This window comes from Triturus cristatus, chromosome 8 (assembly GCF_964204655.1).
Source record: "Triturus cristatus chromosome 8, aTriCri1.1, whole genome shotgun sequence".
NCBI classification, from domain to species: Eukaryota; Metazoa; Chordata; class Amphibia; order Caudata; family Salamandridae; genus Triturus; species Triturus cristatus.
In genome coordinates, this window is record NC_140591.1 from 1,547,671,181 (window position 1) to 1,547,684,300 (window position 13,120).

Below are 13,120 nucleotides of genomic sequence, written 5' to 3' on the forward strand. Positions count from 1 at the left end.
TGTCTGTTGGACCAGGGTACCAAACAATTGTGGTTCGACTCGGATTATCTCATCTCACTCTCTGTGAATTTTGACATTTTCTGTGGTGCCTTGATGTGTGATGTGCTAACGTTTTGAGGTGCAGTTGTGAGGGTGGGTGGGGTGTTGTGTGCGTTTTGTTGTACTGGTGAAATGTGTGGTGTTTTGCCTATCCAATGTGCTGCAGGGTTTGGTTCCTTCAGTGGTGGAGTAGTGCAAAGGGTTCTGGTCAGGGAAGGGGCTGGTTTTATACTCAGCTATGTGGGTATGTCAAAATGGAGTATTGCTGTCAGGTGTGTTGTGTGGGTTGTCCTGGGATTTGTATTCTTGAAGTTGCCATGGGGGTGTGTCATTGGGGTGTGTTAGGTGTTTTGGGGGCAGACCTAGTTTGCTGTGTGCACTTGGTGGCCTTGTTGTGTGTTTTTTTGCCGACCGCATATTTGTCACGGACCGTCCGCAGCAGTGGCTATGCAACAGCACTCCCGCCGGCTCTCCCATTCATCACTGTTTGCGACCGCAGCGGTCGGAAACAGCGGAACGTCCCGCTGTCACATCGGGGGAATTCTAATTTTTTGTGCGGTCGCTCCGCTGGTCGAGTGGCGGTTTAGTGTGTTTCTGCCGCGAATCTGACCCCCGTGGATGGATTTTCACCAGCTCTGCCCACTACAGCGGTCTTTCGTGGCCTCGTTCCACCACGGTCTGATTTTTTGGGCGGTTGATCCTAATCGGACCTCCGGTTTTGCCGCAGTACCGGCGGACGGTTGATTTCCGCTACCATGGTGATCGGGGTGGTTTTCCGACCGCCAACCTAATAGGGCCCTAAGGGCCTTATTTTGAATTTGGAGATGTGGAAGCTGGGCCACCATGCTGCCGCTCCAATCATACAACCCGCCAAAGCCAAAATAGACTGCCCTTTAGATCACGATTTTTTTTTGTATCTGGTGGGCGGTTCTTCGGCGGACCCACTGCGGTGTCTATGGAACTGGAACCGCAATGGCAGTGTCAAAGGCAGTTCCTGCAGGGCATGGACTGTCAAGTCCATGCCCTGCTGGAACTGGGGTGAATGCATACAGGGTAGCACAAAATTTGCCCCCTGCATGAACCCCGTGGCCCTGAGGCAACAGGGGGCCCAGTATGGCCCCATTTTGTTCCTCACTGCCACACTTTTCATGGCGGGCTCACTTCCATGAAAAGTGTGGCAGTTAGGAAACTAGTAATATGCTTGGAGGTGCTTCAGTGACACTGCCAGCATATTACCAGCCTCACACCAAGAATTGCAAATCCCTGGTGGAAGCAGTGGTTCTGTGGCATTCCGACCACCATAGTCGGAATATGGCGGGTGGTCCACTAGTCTGGTGGTCCGCAGACCGCCATCATGACTACAGTGGTCTTAAAAAGGCCCATAGTCAATAATCTATGTTTGTCTTGGTGGTTAGTGTATGGTTACACTGCTTCAGACTGATTGGTTTCAGGAGCAATCCAGAAAGCCATTACATCACGTTTCATGGGTGCTTTTCCAATGATAGCATTAATAGTCTGTGAAGTAATAGTTTGTACATGTGTAGGAGTGGTAGGTCCCACTGCTACAGCAGGTCTGGAGCACAAAGTACGTTGACCAAACTGTACGAGTATCCTGTGTAAGGCAACTCCTGTGTATCCTGTGTAAGGCAACACCCCTACCAACTCAGTTGTTGTTAAGTTGTCGGGCAAGGAACAGGAGTTTAGCTAGCCAAAACTGGTCATGTAGCTATACCCAAACATACATTTAATTTCTTTGCATGTGTGAGAACTGATTAGCAAACCAATACTGGTGTTCCTGGTAGGATAAAGAGATTTCCAAATCTTGGTAAGCCCTATAGTGTGCTGGCGGGTCTAACACTGTTTAGGAGGGGAACTGCCCTGAGGCAGCAACAATTGGATTGAATTCCACCCATGAGTAAAACATCTCAAGGGCGCATGCAGCATGTACAGTTATTACAAAAATAACTGAGCCCCCGTCGGGATCATCTCGAGCTTTGAGATGCTGAGTAACTGCTTCCCTGTAATTGGCCCCTATCACAATAGGTGGTGCCATAGTGAATGGATTCAATTGAATCAAAGGATTCAAAAACCCACAGAAAGGGGAATACCCTTTAATGAGTTAAGCATGACAAAGCTGCAGAAATAGGTCCTCTCTAATCCCCAGTAGCAGGTATCCATGATTACTACATGCATCTCCGTAATGTTTGAATAATGGTTCAAGTGTGTGTGAATAATGAAAAAACTACTCAAGGCGTAGTTCTACAAGCTTTTCTTTCTTACCCACGGGTGAACTTAGGTCAATGAACTCACAATGAATGTGAAAGACAGGTTATTGTAGCCTCGCAGAACACTAATCAATGTATTATTGAAATAGAATTAATACTTTTGGGTTACTAACAATTCCTATAAAGAGATCAGGGGCACCATGGTGACAGTAACAAACCTATTTTGTTGTTCATGATATCACACACACACTGCACTAAGAGGAATGAACACTTTTAAGTAAAAGTATTTAATTCTACAGGGACAATCTATATATCAGTACTTCTAAAGGAACTACACAAAATATTATAAAGCAGCAATAATGTATGTTATACATTACGAGAATAAAATGAAAATTTCCAACATGGCTAAAATGTCATCTAGACCCTAACATCTACTTCTGTGCGATACACTAAGAGAGCATGGAAGGCAGAGCAACTTACAATCTAGAGTTTGTTAGGGACAAGAGGTGCACTACATACCTTGTTGACAGAAAAGGCTGTTTTTATCAGCGGATATGTGAAGGCAGTGTTCCCTGGGAAGGGCACACACATGGTGCGATAGCGGTCTTCCTACAGGACTCAGCTTTATTGGCTTCAGTTGAGATGTAGCATCTCTGGCAGAATCTTGTGCGATAATCTGGGGGAAGGAACTCTCCTGACAAGTGGTCAAGTGGTAGTCTTTGTATACTAAATCTTAACAGAAGTTGAAATTTCTGACATAAGTTTAGGAATATCTGACATAGATTATATGCATCAAGCTGTGCGTCTGAGATGTTTCCTTATCAACATATATAGTAAAAGGACATCAATTCAGACTGCACTATTTGGGCTATACGTCTATATTTGTCCCTATTTAACCAGGGGTAGTTTTTCTGAAATTCCTACACATTTGCAATAAAAAATCTTAAATAGATCCATTTATTTAGAGACACAATTGTATCTTTAAACAAATTGATGTATTTTAGTCTGGGCTGTCTGTCCCAGGCTGCCTGCCCTGCCTCGCTATGAAGCAGGAGACAGAAGCCAGGCAGTTAATCCACTTTCTGCACTGACGCCCCATGCAGGTCTTACCTTTCTAGAGCCTTTCAATGCCATTGTGATTTATGCTGGTATCCACATTTTTGGTAATTGGAATCTGCATCCCTACGTGATGCAGGCCTCCTTCAAAGACCACCTAGACAACAACGCACACAACCGCAAAGAGCTCTTCAACATCGTGAAGGAACTCTCCAACCCCAACTCCAACACCAACAACGTCCCACCTTCGCAAGACCTGTCGACTCGCTGTCCACCTTCTTCCACCGCAAGATCGCAGACATCCACAACAGCTTCAACGCCATGACCGCCCCAACAACCACTAAGATCTCCGTCCCCATGACCACCACCCGCATACTCTCCTGGACCAACATAGACGACGACACCATCAAGATCATAAACACCATACACTCCGGATCTCCGTCAGGCCCATGCCCACACCACATCTTCAACAAAGCCAGCACAGCCATCGCACCCCATCTCCGGAAAGTCATCAACATCTTCTTCGAGACAGCAACCTTCCCGGAGAGCTGGAAGAACGCCGAGATCAACGCCCTACTCAAGAAAACCAAAGCGGACCCCAAGGACCTCAAGAACTTCCGGCCCATCTCCCTGCTCCTGTTCCCGGCAAAGGTCATTGAGAAGACCGTCAACAAACAACTGACCCGCTACCTCGATGAGAACAGCATCCTGGACCCTTCCCAGTCGGGGTTCCGCAGCAACCACAGCACTGAAACTGCCCTCATCGCCACCACAGATGACATCAGGGCCCTGCTGGACAATGGAGAAACAGCGTCTCTCATCCTCCTGGACCTGTCAGCCGCCTTCAACATGGTCTGCCACCGCACACTAAGAACATGTCTCCACGACACCGGGATCCAAGAGAAGGCACTGGACTGAGCCACCTCCTTCCTCTCTGGCAGAACACAGAGCATCCGCCTCCCCCCTTCCGCTCCGAAGCAACCAAGATCATCTGCGGCGTACCCCAGGGCTCATCCCTCAGCCCCACGCTGTTTAACATCTACATGGCACTGCTCGCCCACGTCGCCCGACTGCACGGCCTCAACATCATCTCCTATGCCGATGACACCAAACTGATCCTCTCCCTCACCAAAGACCCCCACACTGCCAAAACCAACCTCCACGATGGAATGAAGGTCGTCGCCGAATGGATGAGGAACAGCCGACTGAAGCTGAACTCAGACAAGACGGAGGTCCTCATCCTCGGATCCACCCCTTCGGCCTGGGATGACTCCTGGTGGCCGACCGCACTGGGAACTGCTCCAACACCAATGACCACACACGCAACCTTGGGGTCATCCTGAACTCCACCCTCTCCATGACTAAGCAGGTCAACGCTGTATCTTCCTCTTGCTTCAACACCCTCCGCATGCCCCGTAGGATCTACAAGTGAATCCCCACCGAAACAAGAAGAACGGTCACCCAGGCCCTCGTCAGCAGCAGGTTGGACTACGGAAACGTCCTCTACGCAGGAGCCTCGGCCAAACTCCTGGGACGGCTTCAACGCATCCAGAACGCCTCGGCATGCCTGATCCTTGACATCCCTCGCCACAGCCACATCACACCCCGCCTGAGAGACCTGCACTGGCATGGTCAACAAGAGGATAACCTTCAAGCTCCTCACCCACCCACACAAGGCACTCCACAACACCGGACCAGCGTACCTCAACAGACGACTCAGCTTCTACACCCCCACCTGCCAGCTCCGCTCCGCCGACCTCGCCCTCGCCACAGTCCCTCACATCCGAAGAATGACCTCTGGTGGCAGATCATTCTCCCACCTCGCCACCAAGACCTGGAACACCCTCCCCATCCACCTACAGCAGACCCAAGACCTGCTGACCTGCAGAAGACTCCTCAAGACCTGGCTTTTCGAGCAGTAGCAGCACACCCCAAGCCCCAGCACCTTGAGACCCTCACGGATATGTAGCGCGTTTTGTAAATGACATGATTGATTGATTGATTGATGCCAGTCATCTGTAATTCACAGGCGTAGAACCTACCCTTTTCCATTCATCACTCGTAGGAGTGGATGCTAGCACATGTGATTTGGTGCTTGAGTACTGGTAAGTATTAGAACGCTAATCGTGTGGTAATTATATTGTGCTGATACCCTTTGTCATGATAACCACCCTCACTGTAACACCCCACGCCCTGTAGAAGTGGAGCTGCTGTATTTGTTCCCCTGCAAAATTGATCCAAAAGACAAGCATGGTTATCATTCCCTTGCGAAGATGATCCAAATATACTGGTCAAGTGCAAAGCAGGTAATATGTGCTTAAAGTAAAGACAGTTATCTACTGTATAAAGTTAAATCTGTCTCTGTCTTCATGCCCCTAACATTAATGCCAAAAACATGGATTGATTTACAAACAATGAATGTTAAAAACATTAAATTAAATGAAGAATTGATATAGCGCTACATATACCCGGAGGTGTCTAGGCGCTTAATCAGCTTACGGATGATACATAATACAGTGGAGGCACCCTAAAATAGCCAGGTTTTCAATCCCTTCCTGAATTTAAGAAAATTGGGTTATTTTTTTTGAGATACGGGCAGGAAAGAGCTTAGTGGTAGTATAGGCAAAGCTTTTTCCTCCCCGTTTTACTTTCAGTGGCTTGGGGATGATCAAATTACCACTGTCGGAATATCTGGCTGGAATGTAAGATTTTAAAAATTGTGACAGTTGCCACAGACTAAGGCCACGTCTAGATTTAAAAGCTATACAAAATGCTTTAAATTGAATGTCTTTGCAGATGGGCAGCCAGTGTAGCTGCTTGAGAGCCCTGGAGACTGAATCATAGTGAGAAAGCCCAAACAGGACTCTCGCCGCAGCATTCTGAATCATCTGAAGTTTGTGGATGCTGCACTTACTCGCACTGGTTAATTAGACATTATAGTAGTCCAGCCTAGATGCAATTAAAGCTGTAACCACCGTTTTCCTTAACTTAAAAGGAAAAAAATGAAGTACTTTTTTCATTATTTTAAGGATAAAAAGCATGTTGATGTGGTGTGATTGATCTGAGTTTCGAATGATAGCTTAGTGTCAAAGAAAACCCCAAGGATTTTCACTTTATTAGAGGGTGTCGGGAGAAGGCCCATGTGATTGGGCTACCAGCTGTCTGACCAAGTTAGCGACGGATTTCCAAAGAGCATAACTACTGTATTTAATGAATTAGGTTTTAAGCAATTATCTTGCATCCAATTTCCTATTTGGCCCATACATTCTTGGAAACGAGACGCAGTGTCCGTGGACGAGCTGTTGATTGATACGATGATCTGTTTGTCATCCGCATAGGACACCAGAGTGAAACCATAGTTTCCTTTTAACTTAGCCAAGGAGGTGACATACAAGTTAAAAAGAGTGGGGCTCAACGATGAGCCCTTAGGGACTCCACATGGAAGTGAGAAAGCCGGGGAGACAAATTCATCATGAGCCACTGTTTGAAATCTATTTGACAGAAACAAACTAAGCAGGAGGAGTGCTTTTTCCCTGATCCACAGCGATGCAAGACGGTCAACCAACACATCGATGTTGACCGTGTCAAATGGCGCTGAGAGATCTAAAAGGATAAGTTCAGCACTCCCCCCCCCCCCCCGCATCGAGAGTCTGCCTAAGCTCTTCCGTGGCCGTTAATAGTGCTAATTCAGTACTATGATGGGCCCGAAGTCCATACTGTGAAGGGTCCATGATGTCGCCTTCCAAAACGAAGGTAGATCATTTTTCATTAAGAAACCTTTCTATTATTTTTGCTGGGAAAGTTAACCTAGAGATGGGTCTATAGTTTAAAGGGTCATTAGGATCCGGATTGGATTTCTTCAGAAGTGGTAGAATGGAAGCTTTCTTCCATTTGGTGGGAAAACGCCCTGAGGATATCATGAGATTAAATATTGGCCAGAGCGATGAGGCCACAATCTCAGGGATTAAGTGAAGAACTTTTGGTGGACAAGGGTCGAGGGGAGATCCAGATTTTACTAAAGGAATTAGTTTAATAATCTGGTCAAGAGTGAAGGACGAAAAAGAAGAAAAAGTGGGTAAAGAAGAACTATCCGGGTTAGAATGAGATGCAGAACTATAGCCAGAATTCATGTAGGGCGCTGAAGATTGATTTGCTTGTGGCAGAAACGCATCAAAGACCTGTTTGACCTTATGTTGGAAGGAGTCTGCTAACACAAAACATTTCATGATCTTGGGATTCTGGGAGTTTAGAAAGTGTTTTAATAGTAGAAAATAGCGTTTTTGAGCAACCATTAGCTGCTTCTATTTTTTCTTTAAAGTAAGCTGACTTTGCCTTCAAAATGAGGTTTTTATGTTTGAATAGCTAATCTGTAGTCTGTTTTAGTTTGCACATCGCTATCTAGCCTCCATTTCCATTCAGGTAATGCATGTCAGTGATTTAGTTCCTCTTTTTCGCGTTTTAGTTAATCTTGCATCTCCTGAGAAAGTTAGGTATTTCATCATGTTGTGTTTTTGTATATTTTTTCATACATCTTTATTACTCTTGTATAGTGCATATTCTGAGTTGTGCAAGGTGTTGATGAGGAACTTTGATTGAGAGCACTTGCTTGGAGGCTGAAGGCAAAGCAAAGTGCCTCTCAGTGAGTTGGCATCTCTGCAGATCATACAGAACAATGGGCATGTCTGTACCAAGCTGCCTGCCCTGCCTTGCTCTGAAGCAGGAGACAGAAGCCAAGCAGTAAATCTACTTTCTGCACTGACGCACTACGTAAGTCTTACCTTTCTAAAGCCCTTCATTAACATCATGGTCTATGCTAGAATCCACGGTTTTGGATGTTGGAGTCTGCATCCTTGCGTGATGCCAGACGTCTGTAATTCACAGGCATAGAGTCAACCCTTTCTCTTTCATCACACGTAGGAGTGGATGCAAGCACGTTTGGCATCAGTTGCCATCCAAATTCCGTGCAAATATATGTGAAGGGGGTACACAGATGTCAAAATATTTACAAGGCAAAAACAAAAGGACATAAAGAGATCAAATGTGAGTGATTGCAGTGAATGTTTGGAGGTGGTGAAATGAGGGAGATGCGAGGAAGTGCATTTGGGGGAGAGTAAAAAGCGGGTGCTAAAAAGAAAAGAGAGGAGGTTGAAAATGTGCAGATTTATGAGATGAACAAAGATAAAGGGCAAACCTCTCTAACATAAAGCACAGAAAACTGAAGGCCAATAATCCTTCCACAATAATATTTAATTCACGGTCTCACAATTTCAGAATTGAAACATTTCCAGTGTTAATTATTTATAACAAATCATTATTGTTACTCATTTATTTAAACAGCTAACAACCATAGGCAAAATCAATCTTACTGCCAGGTTTCAGGTGTATGTCAGTTGCTGTGTTATACATCTGGATGCAATAGCATCTCAAAGAGAAAATAAAATACTAGTCGGTGGGCCACTAAGGGAATCACCAACTTTTATTTTACAAGTTCCCTTATAGAGGGCCCCCACTTTTTTCTTCCTGTCTGCACATATTTATATATGACTGGTCACAGCCAGCAGCTGTGGTTGCTTCCTGAAACCTAGTTAGAACATCTTCCAAAGTTGATGCTGCATGCAGTGCAAGACACTGGGCAAGTACACACTTTAATGGGCTTGACATTGTTGTGCTGTATAAAGTGCACATTAAAGTACTGGTGAACATATTAATGCAGAAAGAAAGGGGGCAGTTTTTAATATGTTTAATATTTCAAGACGATATGTTCCCACTGCTCTATAAACCTTGCTTTCTCACCAAATTCATTCATTTCAAAGCACCATTTGTCAATTTGTTTTTCAAATATTTCTTAGGAGGAGAACCCTTCCTGGACCCCACATTTGTCCATTAAGCTTACTTGCTTCGCTCGCTACATAAAAGTCATAACCAACTTTTATGTCCCACCACTTTCAAATGTCACTAACCCTTTCAAATGTCACCAACCACCACTGTATTTAACCTTGATATGGTGAAAAGTAGACACTTGTCCAAGACTAATGTTGCATCAGGTGTTATATTTATGTCATTATTCAAATGACTTTCACAGTTCTTAGAAAGATATGATCTGACGAATATTGTCTGGTGTTCCGGAGTAGGTGAGTCCGTTACCTTCACCCCTCCTCTTTCGTGTGAATTTCTGACGAAATATGCGTCAAATAGCACACATGACAATGATTCTTTCAGAAATCAGGCAAGATGGTGACTTCCATTGTTTAAGATTGAGAAGATGTCAGCCTCCATTATCTTATATGGAGTCAGGGCCTAACTAAAATGCAGTCGGAAATTAGGAGCTTTACGTCAAAAAGAAAAGAGACATAAACAGTGATCATAGCTGTAAAAGACGCTAATGGGGTTGTGGATCGCAAAAATATTAATTAAATATTTGTTCAATTCTATAAGCTACTTGGTATTGTGATTGTCTTCCTCAGAACAATTGACTCAAAACAGTGTTTAGAAGAGTTTGAGCAGAAAATTATTATATGAGGACTCGCATTGTAAATGACCTTAAGCCATATGTACGAAAGGATTTAGCATTTCTTACTGGATCGAATCGCAATTTTGGTCCATTAAGAAATGCTAAAAGCCTTTCACTGTGTTCAAATGCTAAAACATGGTCGCAAAATGCGATTTCTACACAGTAGAAATCGCATTTTGTGATTCCCTAAATAGGAATCCGCAAATAAGTATTTCCTATTTGCAATTTCCTAACCTCATGTACATAGCATTTCCTAAATGCGAAAAAGGCATTTAAGAAATGCTATTACCATCAGATTGAATCCGATGGTAACTAGGTGCAAAATAAGAAACGGCACCAAGAATGGACATCTGCAGAATGATAGAGGGCGCAATAGCCCCGAGGGCATTGGAGTGCTCTACATTTGCTGAATGTTTTCCTACAAGGAAATCGCACATTTTCGATTTCCTAGTAGCAATAGGAATCACTATTAGGAAATCACACATTTTGTACATTCCAATTTGCATTTCCTAAATAGCAATTTCTCAAGAATCCCTATTTAGGAAATGCAAAAAGGAACCTGTGTAGAATATGGCCCCTGGTTACCAAAGCAGTAGTGGCCAAGCTATCAATGAAGAGTCTCCAAATAAAAGTCATGGGTTTGATGGGGTTCCAGTATGCCTTCTCTAACATTCCTTATGAAGTGCTAGCAAGGGTATACAAAGGAATGCATCAGTGTGGTTGCAAGACCAATTCCACTGATATGGCTCCAATGACACTGTCCCTCAAACTTGGTGAGAGCCCAGAGGATCTTCCAAATTAAAGGCTAATTACTCTACTAACTTGTGATCTAAATGTCCGTGGTCATTTGTTGACTTTATATCTTGTAATGATTGATCCATAATCCATTCATCAAACTCAAATCTGTTTCATTAAAAGTTGACACAGTTGCACAAACAGCAGACAGTGGACATGAACATGCATAAAGAGGTGCCAAAGGGTGCTTTTTGCCTAGATAGTGAGATGGCCATTGACCCATCTACTGAGGGTTCTGGATCATTCTGGGTTCCTCTCTATCTGCAATAATCTTGGGGTTGTGATTTATTACAACACTAACATACAATTCTTAATAAGCTTATTTTCAAAATAGTTTCTATTCATGTGTGTACTTGATAGGGTGCCCTTTGTTTTCACTTCTGTTCCATCTTGCCTTGGAGACACGTTTGATATTGATCTGTGCAATGTTTTTAAATAAAGGTAATCACTGACACTAAATCACACATTGATATAGTGTTCTAGATCATGAAATAATATAATAAAGATTAGGCGTTCAAACTGAATGTTCAAATAATTGAACTGTTTCCAATCCTGTTTTGAAGAATGGGATCAGAACTAGTCCATTAGTTAGATTAAACACTTGGGCATCAAGAAGAAGAAGAAACAAGCACATCTGGCAGTGTTGAAATCCAAAGAACTTGTAGCCCTCATCAGATTGGACAGTGCTAAATGGCTGTCAGCTGGTCTGAGTTTTTCAGCCACTATCAATTTACTGACCATCCATGTGCTACTTACAGTTGTCTATGTTTTCATAAATTTGCTATAACTCCTTGCAGAAAAGTAGCAGATGGAAGTGCACTGTTACCTGAGTGTAGTGGAACTGGTATTCATGTGAAAGACAAGTCAAAGAAGTTGGTTTTAGGCTTCCTATCTACAAGAACTTTGTCTCCTTCACTTTACAAGTTGGCTTTCTTCTACATAAATATCTGAGGTATTATAAATGAATATGGAGTGAGCAGAGATTGAGCCATAAGTACTGCTGAAGCAAAGTTAACAAGGCGACCCAATAAACGCCTCAGACTAGGTTATGGATAGGATGATCTAATTTCCCCTGCTTCTTCCTTGTTGGGCTTTGCCCTACCCCCGCAGCTCATTATTGATGGCATATTAGCCATTACATTCATTAATCCTTTTTAAATCATAACAAAGTTTTCCGAAAAGTCATTATTTCTCCTGGAATCCTATGTGTGACAGCTGTTACTTCTGTTGTGCTTCAATGTGTCATATGGAAAAGGATTTCAGAAGAAACTTTTTGTGCGAGTCTTTTTTTTATTCCATCAGTAAATCAAATGTTCCCAATAGGAATATGAAAACATTACAAATTGATTTAGCAATCGTCAATTCAGATTGCTCTTTATACTTATGAATATCAAAGGATTTTATCAGATCTGTCTTTTAAATATACCATAATAAATTGAGATATAATTAAGGCTCAGCAGGTCTTCAAGTGAGAGAGGGTCAGCTGTCCTGTAGTGTTTTTTTATTACCAGCCGAACATAATTTGCTCATCGAGCTAACGATACACTATTACATCACCCAATAGCTAGTTATAATTGACTATTTTAGTATATTGTACGTACTATATGGTACGTTTCATCATGTGTTATTGGATGCAATGTTTTCAGAATACAATGTTACGAACTGCAATTTAAATGTAGTTACTCATTTGCTATGGCTGCATATTTAATGACACATTGCCTTAAAAAAATAAAAATCTGTACGTTTTAATAATCTAACACCACTTACCTGTACCTTACTCTGAAAAATGGTTCCAACGCCTCTTCTACTTAGTCACCACCATTCAAAAAACACCTGGCACTCAACTTTGAAACTCATTGGCAAGGTCTGCAGCATAATATCATCTTGAGAGCACAGAGAAAGATGCACTATTCATACCTCTGAGTCATTTGTGTTCCAAGTGATGGCCTTTGTGTTGATTGTAAATTCTTGTCCCTGTGGCGCTCGATTATCAAATGTGCCCACTTTCACATATTTGTAGGACCCATTGGAAAACATTTGCCAGTTCAGAATATCTAGGACAGCAGGAGGATCCCCATTTTCATCAAAGAAAATCTCATCTCCAAAAGTAGTAGCAAAATGAACATTTCTTAAATGCTGAAGGACCTGAGGATTAATAATAAACTGATGTTTTTTAAAGTACAGGTCAAAAAAGCCAAAGAGATCAGGAGTTACAAATAATCATGCGCTGGGGTCTCCAGGGCAAAAGTAATTGCGCCCACAGGGATAATAAGAAACTTTAATGACAAAACAAGGAGGAGTTCATGGTCAAAGCACAGTACAGTTAATGTGCAGTATAATGCATGCCTCACAAACAGATATAATTTCGGTCACTACCATTCTACTATTGTATTTTGAGATAGAATGTGCATTGTAACTGTGATGCGGGAAACTTATCAGTTTGGTTAACAATGTAACTGTGATGATCACTTAGGCCTCCATCGCTCTCTCTTCC

At 43.1% G+C, this 13,120-nt stretch overlaps 1 protein-coding gene across 1 annotated transcript in view; it reads right to left on the bottom strand.

Annotated features, from left to right (window-relative positions):
• The window catches only part of LOC146806106 (vomeronasal type-2 receptor 26-like), a 160,324-nt gene that overhangs the window by 146,541 nt on the left and 663 nt on the right, over positions 1 to 13,120 (bottom strand). Inside the window, exon 2 of the mRNA XM_085623858.1 lies at positions 12,544 to 12,771. Within this exon, the coding sequence (XP_085479984.1) occupies positions 12,544 to 12,771 (228 nt within the window). The remainder of the gene's footprint in view (positions 1 to 12,543; positions 12,772 to 13,120) is intronic.